Here is a 12829-nt window from a genome sequence, read left to right on the forward strand (position 1 = left end):
ATGTTAGTTTGTGTGCTACATGTACATGGTATATGATGAATGCTCACAATATCAACCAGGGACTTTTCAGTAAACACAGCCTTACAGTCTTTGCAACTATTTCACACCATGTTTTTCTTCACCTACATTACTGTCATAAATTGATACCTGTGGCAGATGTGTTTCTTCTATTCTGTATGGGTCGACATGAAAGTGACGGGCCTGCCGTTTTGTGGTTTTTCAAATGAAGACATGGGCCTTTAACATGAGGAGATAGGAGATAGGGATACATGAGTGATTCTTCTGACTTGACCTGTAGAACCACATTATCCCAGACCAGGATGGCTCCCCTAGCTATCTATCTGCTGCTCCAAATTCTTTGCTGCTTTCAGACTAATAAGGAGAAAATAACATGTCTCCCTTACCAAAATATCAATATTTTATATTATCACTCTGTAGGTACATGACACCACAGCATATTTAATCCTTTTGATTTGAGCTGACTTTTTTCTTGTTTACCCTAGATAACAAAAAGACAACATTAAAGAGCCACTTTTACAGAAGTAGTCTAGTAAGTTGATGTGTATTATTGTTTGTTGAATACTTTCGCTATTTTAGGCCTATTAGTTCATATGCTCTCAATCTGTGTGACGCATACTGATGAGTACTTTTCTCATGATTAAGGCATGAACACATGAACAATCAACACTGCCATCTGCTGTTGAAGGGAAACTTTTATGTAAAGGGAACTGGCATGTTTGACATTGGCAGCAAGAAAAATGTTGACGCCTTTTAACAAAGTATATTTTATTGTATTGAGGGTTTCATATAGACATCTGTTTTTCATTCAGCTGGAAAAAAAATGTCAAGCATAATTTAAACCGGTATTCAATGATGTCAGTGGTTAAAATCACTACCATAATCTTCTCAAGAATAGTTTTCCTGCTTTGTTGTATATGTGGACACACTGTTCATGAATTCCAATAGGTTGAAAATAATATAAAATGACATTTGAAATATCAATCACTCAATATGAAACAAATGATACCCAGTTTAGTCAGTCCTACACTCAGGTCTATACAAGGAAACTCTTTTTTTGTATTTTTTTTATTCGTCCCCCTTTGATACAGTCCCAAAATGTTTTGCAGGTCAGCAGTCAAGGTTTCAAGACATTGGACTTTCAAGAAGCAAAGTGTCACTTGTCACATGATCATAATGATGCATTTTGCATCATATGATGCATTTTACATCATTATGCTGATGTGGCAAGTGACACTTTGCTTCTTGAAAGTCCAATATCTTGAAAACGTATCTGCTGACATGCAAAACATTGTAGGACTGTATCAACAGTGGACGAAAATATAGTTTTTGAGTGGAATTTTCCTTTAACCTCGATAGCTTTATTTCCCCCGTCCCTTAATGTCTGGGGAGACTGAGGGATGTGGCATCAAGCCACATTATTATTTCCATGTGCCTAGTTGAAAAGCTTAACGGTGCTCATACAGTTTTTTTTAATCAACTGCCAGAAAGAGAACATAACAGTGTGGGAGAATAGGACATAAGAGCGAGAGTGAAACTTACAGTAGGACTCTTTTTACCTTCACCATAAAAATAAGAGTAACTGAAATCTCCTTTCATTGTTTCACATTTCATAATCAAACTGCCTTATTCTTAATTGGCATATTCAAATATCTTTGGACATAATATAGGGAGCCATATTTGGCTTGAACATTTTCCAATGAACACAAACAATAAAACAAATCAAACACACAAAAGTGCCTATTCTGACCATTCCAAACCCTCCACCAAATATCTTCACAATAAAAGCATGTACAGGTATTAAGTCTATGATCTTTTCCGTCGGCTTTCAACGTTTCTGAAGTTGATGGGTCTAATCTTCATCTCGACGAACTGGATTGAATGCTCGTGTCCCTTCCAATGGAACCAGTTGATACCCTGAAAAAAAGTATACTTTTTTTACATGTTTACACACCGCAGTATTTCAAAAGTATGTGTAATAAATGTAATAATCTTGTTTCATACTCTGACCAGAATATAATATACGCACACGCACACACACACACACACACACACACACACACACACACACACACACACACACACACACACACACACACACACACACACACACACACACACACACACACACTTTGTGATAGCAGAAAGGAAGTCAATACATTGTAGGGCACACTTTCCGTACCTTGCTGTGACTATTGTCACCATATTTTCCCATGAGGTTGACACGATGGCAGTTCTTGTACCAGAAGGCACCCTTATAGGACAGTGCACAGTTGGTTACTGCAATGTCGTTGTCATTGTCGTACGTGGAGAAGGGCCGACCATGGTGATAGATCATAGAGTCACCTAGGAAACAAGAGAAACACATTGACTGGTGTGAAGAAATATGGATAGTTCAATCACAGTTATATTGTGTCTTTTATTATGACTTTTTTTTACTGTAAAGTGTATTGGTATATTTCAATGGAATTTTAATAAAGTTAGATCTGACTAGATTTTCTATGCAGGAGCACTAATAAACACAGCTATTATCATAATTGTCCTTACCTGCTGTGCCGCTGTATGTTCCTAAGTACATCTTGTAGCGGCTACGTGGCTCTGCGATGGTGAACTTGTCATACTGAGCGTAGGCCGACTTCCCGTTGTCCCTCAGGTCCACACGCAGCTCGTACTGGCCTGATGCCGTCATCTTGTGGAGGTTGGCCAGACCTGAAACGACAGGAAATTACATCACAGTGCCATTCCTGTTTCCTATGGCTTAATTGGTTGGATCATGGTGATGCAACCCCAGGATTATGGTTTGACTTCCGCATTGGCCACAAATATTGAATAAAGGGAGAAAATAAAATACAAATAAAGGAAAAGTGGAGAGATGTGGACTCACCAAACCAGAATTCATCATTCATGTCCCCAAAGCCACCGGTGTAATTCTTCCAGTTCCTGAAGAACTCCAGATTTCCATTCTGGCGCCTCAGGAACACCTGTAAAGAGAGTTGACAGAACCTGTCATATACAAGCCCTGATGTCTTTGGTTTGGCTTCAGTATTATCACAAACATGTAAAGGTCAATCCAATCAAACCTGGAGTTTAGACTTCGTGTGTGTGTGTGTGTGTGTGTGTGTGTGTGTGTGTGTGTGCGTGTGTGTGTGTGTGTGTGTGTGTGTGTGTGTGTGTGTGTGTGTTCTTCACCATCCATCCACCTCCGTCCGTGGTCATGTCACAGTAGACCTGGATGGGCTGGCTCTCGTCCCCTCCCAGGTAGATGTTGTAGGTGCCAGAGATTGTGTCTCCATTCAGCAGAGCCTGCGAGCAGTCCTTAGGGTATCTGTATAACCCTCCAACTACACACACACACACACACACACACACACACACACACACACACACACACACACACACACCTATCAAAAACAGTGCACTACATAGGAAACTTGAGATCTGAGATCACTTGAGATCTGCCCATTGTAAAGCTGTGAGGGGATGGAGGTGGTGTGTTCAGCAGTCTACTTACTGGTGGTGAAGACATTGGTGACATGGCGGCTCCGCTGGGCTCCAGCGATGGCCTGTAGCCTGACGCTGTACTCTGAAGAGCCACTCAGCTCACTCATGCTGTACGATGTGGCTGTAGGGCTCAGGACAACTTCCTGTATTCAAATCAAATCAATCTTTATTCATAATGTAAAGCACTTTGGAAAATGTAGCTGTAAAATAGCCATTGATGATCGATTGTGGGGGCCATTGTGCGGACTCATAAACCCGTACCCGGACTTTGCCGTCGGGTGAGGTGAAGGTGAGGATGTATCCGGTGATGGTGGCACGCGGAGGCTTCCAGGTGAGAGTGGCACTGTCTGTCTGGACGTTACTGGCTGCCAGGTCACGAGGAGAATCCACATCTACAGACACAAATAGGAAAGTGGATCACATACAACACTATGTTAAACGTGTTAAATAATGATATCACAGATGTCTTAATATTGAATTCATGGACAATACAATACTGCACTTCATTGAATTTATGAACAATAAAATATTACACAGTTTGATTGTTGTTTGAAAATCAGACCCAATGCTCCTATATAAAGCATTTAATTGGAGAGCTACCCGTTGTGAATTCAGTGGTGATGGTGCCACTCTTCTGTGCCTCCCTCATGGCGTACACCCCAACTGTGTAGTGGGTGGCAGGGACCAGGGAGCCCATCTCAAACTCCACCGTGTTCCCAGAAACGTGCTCCATCACTGGGGACACTGCAGACAGCAGAGGAAAGAGACAATATCACCACCTGGTTACCACCACCAACAGTCTATTTGGCTAGTGATGAGGGATACCACTGATAAAAATACATCATGTAGACAAATACACGTCAGCTCCTGGCAATCTGTGCCTTGGGCCTCTTGTGAAACACACACAAACCTGAATCTGCGCTGTAGGTGATGACGTAGCCATCGACGGTGGCCTGAGCTGGTTGCCATAGCAGCAGGGCGGTCGTGTCAGTGACGTTGACAGCAGAAAGAGCTTGAGGCCTGTCCAGAGCTAAGGAGGAGGAAAATACACACCTTTGTTACACACATCGGCCTGTAGCCACAACAGCTTCAGCAAACAAACACCTGTACTGACAGTATTATGACCTGCAAACAACCCAATGCAATGATGTCATACTTTTTCCAGGAATAATTGACTGGGGTGGACAGAGTAGAGGAGTACCATATGTGCTGTTGAGTATGAATGTATGAAGCTAATGATTTATGAAATGCTCATAGTGTCTATGCATAACACAGAGACTTCTGTCTATCCTCCTCATAGCACTGTGACTTGAATGTAAACGTATTGTATAATTTCATGTATTTAGTAAAAGGTCAAATGTGTAAATGTATGCTAAAGAGTAGTCAGACACCTGTGGTGATGTTCTCTGACCCCGGGTCACTCTCCTCCAGGCCCTTCCCAGCAAAGATGGTGACCTGATAGGTCACTCCTGGCAACATGTTAGGCAACAAGGCCTGGGTCTCAGTCCCATCTGCTAGCACTGTCATTGGGCTGCCTGTTGATGAGAGAAAATATGGCATTTATGCTACTTTACGTTCTTCTATTCTGAAGTAAATAAATGTTTAATGGTGCTGTTAAATCGTACTGTTAAATCCACTTTAAGGAACTGGTTTCCTTTCCTTCCTTGGTAGCAGCTGCAGATATTCACAGTTCTACACTAGTGTACATTATTGTGTGAAGAAACCTTGTGATTACTCTATATTCCACTAGAGAGAGTGCTTTGTCCAATTTGAAAAAAAATGGAGGAGAGGAAATTCCTCCCCCCATGCCACATGAAGCCCTTTTGAGGCCTAAAGTACTATATAAACGCAGTCCAATATCCTTATTACAATGGGTATACTTTACTGCCACTATAAGATATGAGGCTATTCACTCACCTCCTTGGAGAGGCACATAGATGATGCGGTAGCTATCCACTCTGGCACGAGGCATGATCCAATGGACTATGGCCGAGGACTCAGTCACTTCAGAGAAGCGGATGCCTCTTGGAGCGCCCAGGCCTGGCACAGCGATGGGGTCAGGGTTAAAAAGGCAAGCAAAAAATGAGAAAAGTTAGATTGATCTGTATGAGTTTGATTTTTGATCAGGAATCGATTCTACTGAGGTCAGTTTATTCAACAGAATAGGCCTATTGCCCTATGGTGTGTCAATATACACACTGACAAATCTATAATGGGCATCAGAACACATGGTCTTTGAGCTGCATTTAAAGCCAAGCATAATAAGCAGCACAATCTAATGCAAAAACACGTGTCTCCATATTTTTGAAAAGGATATCATATGGGGAAAAAGAGACATGCAAAACCAATTTTTTAAAATGTAACCTTTATTTAACTAGGCAAGTCAGTTAAGAACAAATTCTTATTTACAATGACGGCCAACACCAGCCAAACCCAGACAACTGTGCGCCACCCTATGGGACTCCCAATTCCAGCCAGTTGTGATACAGACTGGATTAGAACCAAGGTGTCGGTAGTGACCCTTCAAGCATTGAGATGCAGTGCCTTAGACCGCTGCGCCACTTGTTTGGTCCCTTGCTGCTCACAGGCCTAGGACTATTAGTACATAAAATAATGATCAGTGGCAATTTACATATTTGCCTAAAGGCATACCCCTTGGAAAAGAAAACCAGTAAAAACAAAAGGTATTATTACAAAACCCAGTCAAAACAAAGATCAGTATTGCATCTTGTAATCAAGACACCTGTTTCCAGAGAAACCAGACGAGAGATGTGAGATGCAGACCACATTGTGCTTCGGCATTTACTGATAGTTCAGACTGTCAGAAAATAGGCCCTTTATTTAAATACCTGTTCGAGCAACACCGGTAATCGGTTGGGAGCGCTGTTCCAAAGTGACACCGTACAGCTCGATTTCGTACTCGGTGCCGCCGGTGAGTCCCGTTAAAACCTTGGTTCGCTCGTCACCAAGGACGTTGACTTCTTGTGGATGCGCAAACTTTGTGGAGTCCTTAATTTTGATCACAAATCTATCAAACATGTCTTCATCCGCGGTCCAGGCCAGGCGGAAACTGTCTGAAGTGATGTCCGAGACAAACATGTGCTCCACTTCTGGCTCAGCCTCTGGTTGGAAAGAGAATTCAATTCGACGTATTTGTCGAGAAACATTCACCCAATTACTAGAAAACAAATTTGACGACGGCGACTGTCGGCGACTAGATGGAAAAGGTAAGATAGTAGGACTCCTAGTTTTTGGTTAAATTCTCATGAACTTGCTACCACCACTCTGACATGCTTTCAAATCGTCAAGGTGCTTTGCATTCCTTTGTTATTTTATTGAGAAATAGACACGTTCATGGTTGTGGAGACATTTATTGACGTCAATTAGCAAGTCAACATCCACAATTACTATTCTCCGTGATTGTTGCATCAAGCCAAGGATTTGGCCAAAACAATCCATCCACACCGCATGCATCCTCAATGCCAGCCCTGCATTCAGTGCATTCAAAGGTAAATAAAAAAACGAGTGGTTAGGTCAACTGACATTTCATGCTGAAAATGCCATGTTGATTTGTCTGTGTTTTCCTACTTATAGGCTAGGCCTACTATCCAATCAATGGTCCATAACTATCCTCAGACATTTTCAACTGGAAATAAAGACTGTTTTTTTAAATGCCTTATCAGTCTAATATTTACAGGTGAAACTTAGATATTGCTTGATTAGCCTACCTCAAACAATTCTTAGTGACAGTGATATGTGTCCACTGAAAATGGCATCCTTTACACCGTAACGTTCACAGTGTCACATTATGAGAAATCTGAGGGGAAAACACAGTTTAAAATATGAAAACATATTTTCATATTTTGGAGAGAGGAAAAAGCAGAGCACCAGACACTTCTTCGCTGTAACAATTAAGCTTCAAACTGAAAACACAGGCAAGACCTCCATGATGCTTCAAACATGAAGAGGATGAAGAAAATATTAACAGTAATCAGATTGCTCTGGAAAAGTAAGTGAGATGTTGGAGGAGGTAGTAGGGTTGTGTGTTGAGGCTTCCCCACCAAAGTAAAGCATTGATGGCATTAATATTTCATCCTTTCTTAGAAGAGTACAGTGGAAAGGCCTACTAGTTTTTTGTGATACAGTAAAAGTACAAGTTGGGAATCCATCACCCCTTGAGTAAGTAAAGTAAACCTGTGTTTTCACTTCGACTGAATAGTGACCAATCCCTCAAGCTGTCCCAAGTGACACCTCACTGTGATGGAGAAGCCTCATTGTACAGGGCCGAATCCGAACTCCAAGTTACTTGTGTGCATCTTAGAATTTCAGCCTACAGTGTATGTAGTATGGCCAGAGGCATCATGCACCTTAATTGTTGAGGGGGCAGGCTGATGACCGAATTCAATGTATTTCAATGAATTGTGAGAAAAATCATCTATATCTTGTATATCTTTTATCCTATAAATTGATCAAATTGGTAGGGGGCTCATGCCCCCTCATTTTCAACAGCCATGACGCCTCTGTGGGTGGTACCTGTCACAGCCACTGTGGTCAGTGGGCGGGAGACCAGCCCAGTACTGGATACCCCAGTCAGCCTGACCTCATAGCCTATGCCAGTGATCAGGCCCCAGATGTCCAAGAAGCTCTGGTTGCCAGGGACAGTGAACTCCTGAGGTTCCAGTAGCCAGCCTGAGTCTGACACCACTATGTGAAAGTGGCCGAAGCCAACAGTAGAGGGAGCCCCTTCCTGTTGTTGAGGATGATGCGCCCTCCAGGACACGCGGAAGCCGAATGGGGTGATCTCCGAAATGGTCAAGTTTTCCACTTTGGGTAATGATGCTGGAGGGAGCGGGAGTTTTTTGGGGTGAGGGGGGATTAGGGTCGGGTAGAGGAGGGGTAAGACGTGGTGAGAATACATATGGTAGTTGATGTGTGCAATGATTGCAAAAGTACTTGTAGTCTTCGGCGCAGTTGGCCCTATGACTTGTAGAGCCCCAATTCAATTAGGAGAATCTAGTCATGCACATAGCCTAAAAAGATTGATATCATGTTTATAAATGGGTGACAAACTCCTAATTAAAAACGGTGGACATGTCAGGTAGATACAACGGGGTGTTGAAACACTAAAGTGAATATTGTATCCATCACACCTCTTTGTAATGTTCACTTGAACACTATTCAAAACCTGCAAATTTGTCCCGCTTAAACCTGGGTGGGCCCCTGGAGAGGTCATGTGTAATTCTTTGGCTACTGGGACACACACTTCCGCCCTGTCAGTGTTTCAAAATAAGTGGTAAGATTTGAGTAAATTACATAGTACCTGTGACGGCATGGGCTAAAACGGAAGGGGTGCGGCGCCCATGAGAAATACCGTACAGTTCAATGTCATAATCAGTGGCGTCCACTAGGCCAGTGACTGTAATGTTACGGACCTCGCCAGACGGCGTAAACTCCAGTGTATCAAACAGCTGTTCAGGGTCACCGACCCGGATGACAAAGCCATCAAAGTGACCAGCCACTGTGCCCCAGGACAGGGTGAAGTTATCGGGGCTAGATTCAGACACAGCTATTGGGCCCAACTGTGGGACTGCCTCTGGACAAAAGAGAACAGTGATTTTGAATTAGGGGAGATGAGGAGTGTGATATAAAAATTAGACGTTATCTGTTTGACAGTCTAGGACTATGGTTGGAACTATAAAGTTATGATTATTTTCATAGTCGGGGTTTGACTACTCATGAGCTAGTTAAGAGTAATAGCTTTTGAATTCGTAATTATAATATAACATATGGAGAAAAAAATACATGCGATGCAATACCTGTGGTGACTACAGCGAATAGGGGCTGTGTATTCTGTCCAGCGGAGCTGGCGTACAGTTTGATGTCGTAGGTTGTACTCCCTTTGAGGCCAGTCATAACTGTGGCGCGAGCCGCTCCAGGCAGGGTGCGGCCCATGGCCTGCGAGGGCAAAGCAGACTCTCTGACTTCTACTATAAAGTTATCAAAAGCCTTCTCCCCCGTCCTCCATGACAGTGAAAGTCTGTCTGAGGTAACGTTAGAAACAACTAGCCTGGACAAGTCAGGCTCTGCAGCTACAAAGGAGAGAAAAGTCAGCATTCATTCATTTTTTTAAGGGTGGCACACTCTTACTATCCTTTTTTACTCTCAAGAAACTGTTTTCCATTTAATCCAGTGTCAAAAACTTCAAGTGACCCAGATTATAATGAAGTCAATGGGTAGTCACAAAAAATTTGTATTTTATATAATAATTATGTGTGCTCAAGAAAAATGATCAGAAAAGCATTGCAAACTTCGATATGGAGCAAAGTGACAATGTGCTCGTTCTGGCTTTAGAAATAAATAAAACAAACAAAATAGAAATACCTGTTGATGCAATAATACTGACAGCATGGGTTCGTGATCCCTTGACAATCCCAGTGAGGTAGGCTATATAGTCAGTGCTGGGCTTTAGCCCTGTGATGTCATAAGACATTGCATTCTGGGATATGTTATATTCCTTTGGCTCCTTCAGCCAATCTGAATCAATAATCTCCAGGACATAACCGTCAAACTCTCCCTCAGTGCCATTCCAGGAGATGGAGAAACTCTCTGACGTTAAATTAGATACATACAGATTGCCAACCACTGGCTCGCTCACTAAAGGAAGAAACAGTTATTGGATTTTGAAATAAGCTAAAATGTTAAAAGCAATATGCCTATTGCCTATGAAATCACTCGTTTGGCTGCTACATATTCAATTATCTGTCTAAGGGGATGATAATAGATTGTAGATTATTTTGTTTATCAAAGATATATGAGAATAATAAGTGCAATTTCACATGGCACTCACCTCACACCTGCCATTCTCGATAGTCTTTGAATATAATGAAAAATGAATGACATGCACATTTTAATTCTGACAATACAACGGCAAGCTTTTGGGGATGTGGTGAAGACTAAAGAAAGGTAAAAATATATTGCAGTGTAACACATCAGAACTGATCATAATGTGTCACATGAATAATAATAGCATTTGTGCCTTATAAAGTGTAAGTGATATCATCATTATTCCAATTTAAGCCAGGTCAGGACTAGCTCTTATTCTAAAAATAGATGTGCATGTTTTGTTCAGTGTTTGTTCAGACAAGACAGAGTAAGACACTGACATAGACACAAACAGGGAAAGTGACAGATAGCCAAAGTGCCGGAGAGAGAAAGAAAGTCAACAGGACAGGGTATCCATGAAAATAAAAGGTGGCTTCAGATTAGCTAGACTTGACAAGTACGCTTTTTGACAAAAGTGTACGGTTGAATTTAGTGTCAAAATGTGACTTAAGGCAGGGGTCTCCAACTCCGGTGCTGGAGAGCTACTGGGTGTGCAATATAAGGTTTTGTTCCAGCCTAGCACTGACTCACCTGTTTCAAATAGTAAACAATTGTACCCTGTAGTTAGTGCTGGGCTGGAACAAAAGCATGGATACTCAATAGCTCTGCAGGACAGGAGTTGGAGAACCCTGGGCTAGAAGACAGTGGACATGTTGTTGGTGAGATAGTACATTGCCAAACCCAAGCAGGAGAGCCATTCACCTATGATGTTAATAACATGGATGGGTGATGATGTTAAAGACGGTCCATGCCTTTAGAAGAGTTTGTTGACAAGGGAAAGGGAAAACTCTTATGTGCAGGGGATACATTCACAAACAAGTTAAAATCATGCACACACATTGCATTGAGTAGGACAATAAGTTGCCGTTTTTGTTGCACTATAGTTGGAATTAACAATGTTTCACAAATATAATATCTAAAAGAGGAGTTAATGTTGTTACAACACACACACAGTACATAGTATTCATTGTCACAGGAGGTTGGTGGCACCTGAATTGGGGAGAAACAGGCACATGGTAATGACTGGAGCGGTATCAAATACATCAAACATATGGTTTCCAGGTGTTTGATGCCATTTCATTTGCTCCTTTCCAGCCAGCTGTTCTCCCCTCAGCAGCCTCCACTGTTCATTGTATACTATTAGGCCTACATTTCCAGTCTCTCTCGTACTGAAACCAATACATAGACCTCTGTCACTCAGCCGTTCTGGCCACTCAGTTAAAGCATGACTCCAACAGGCAAACAAGCTATAGGTTAATTACTCAGTCTGTGAGGATGGGGGGGGGTTGATGGAATGATGACGAATGGACACTGTTTAATGTGGATGGGAGGGAGGAGGTGTTGTTTGGTTTTCTTTTGCAATCATTGCAGCACATCAAAACTCACCACGATGCATGTAATGGCAGGGGGGAGGGCTTCATGCACTCAGGCCATGGGATGGAATGTGAGGAGGGGGTGAGACAGGGTGAGGTTGGTCACTTGCGGGCAGCTTGCTTGTTTCAGTTATAGGGTAAGGGTTTGTGTGGGTGATGCCCAGCACCCTGCCCTGTGGTGAAAGACTGACACAGTGGCTGGAGGGTAAGAATGACACATGGCATGGTGTTGTTAGAATGAAACATTGTCATTTGTAAAAAAGGCTAAATTGAAGGGTTACGTCAGTGATCTTGCTTGCTACGTGCAGTGCTGTGGATGCTTGAATGTGAATGGAAACAGGCAGGTTTGTGTGTAAGCTGTTCCCCACAGATCCCAACTGGAATAGAGACAAATTGCTCAAAAGGCACAGTGAAGAAAAAGTAAGAAAGAGAGGGATAAGGACAGAACCTTGGGGGACACCTCCATTCGTAGGTACCTGTAGTGACTTCAGTATACACCGGCTCCTGGAAGGAGCCCTGGTGGAGCCCGTACAGGCCAATCCTATACAAAGTGTTAGGACTCAGGCCAGAAATGCCCAGGTTTAAGGCATCAGCCGACAGGGTGAGGTTCTCACTCTCTGGACCTCCCTCTAAGTTTGTCACCTCAATGACAAAGCTCTCAAACTCCCCGTCCTCGGGAGTCCAGTGCACATTGAAGCTGTCCCATGTCACGTCAGAGACTGTGAGGTTGGTCACCACAGGCCTCAGCTCCTCTAGCAGACAAACAGATCATAGTACAGTCAATAAAATATGCACTATATGAAATATATCATAAATCGATATTTCACATCATATTATGTTTTATATCCCATAATCAGGGATCATCAACTAGATTCAGCCATAGACCGATTTCTTTCTTGAGCGGATGGTCAGGGGGCCGTAACATAATTACAAATCATTTGTATACTGCAAATTGACCGCAAGAAGCCCAAACAATCTCTTTATTATGCGTGGGAATACTTTGGAATAGATTTCCAAAATTGAAATCACTTGGAGTTGATTTTCTGGAGTTTTTA

At 42.4% G+C, this 12829-nt stretch overlaps 1 protein-coding gene across 7 annotated transcripts in view; it reads right to left on the reverse strand.

The window, feature by feature from the left end:
• Positions 1–769: 769 nt before the first annotated feature.
• The window catches only part of tnca (tenascin Ca), a 42829-nt gene continuing 30769 nt past the window's right edge, over positions 770–12829 (reverse strand). For 3 of the 7 annotated variants that reach the window (XM_014137354.2, XM_014137363.2, XM_014137374.2), the window contains 17 exons: positions 12251–12526; positions 9901–10173; positions 9336–9608; positions 8840–9112; positions 8053–8358; positions 6369–6641; positions 5437–5559; positions 4911–5054; positions 4430–4549; positions 4120–4263; positions 3781–3911; positions 3530–3662; positions 3208–3359; positions 2903–2999; positions 2566–2727; positions 2201–2364; positions 770–1935 (listed from right to left, as the gene is read on the reverse strand). In XM_014137354.2, the coding sequence (XP_013992829.2) occupies positions 1825–1935; positions 2201–2364; positions 2566–2727; positions 2903–2999; positions 3208–3359; positions 3530–3662; positions 3781–3911; positions 4120–4263; positions 4430–4549; positions 4911–5054; positions 5437–5559; positions 6369–6641; positions 8053–8358; positions 8840–9112; positions 9336–9608; positions 9901–10173; positions 12251–12526 (3155 nt within the window). In that variant the 3' untranslated portion in view covers positions 770–1824. The remainder of the gene's footprint in view (positions 1936–2200; positions 2365–2565; positions 2728–2902; positions 3000–3207; positions 3360–3529; positions 3663–3780; positions 3912–4119; positions 4264–4429; positions 4550–4910; positions 5055–5436; positions 5560–6368; positions 6642–8052; positions 8359–8839; positions 9113–9335; positions 9609–9900; positions 10174–12250; positions 12527–12829) is intronic. The other 4 variants (XM_014137383.2, XM_014137393.2, XM_045692015.1 and 1 more) reach the window with 3 other exon arrangements.

The sequence above is a fragment of the Salmo salar genome, chromosome ssa01, assembly GCF_905237065.1.
Source record: "Salmo salar chromosome ssa01, Ssal_v3.1, whole genome shotgun sequence".
NCBI lineage: Eukaryota > Metazoa > Chordata > Actinopteri > Salmoniformes > Salmonidae > Salmo > Salmo salar.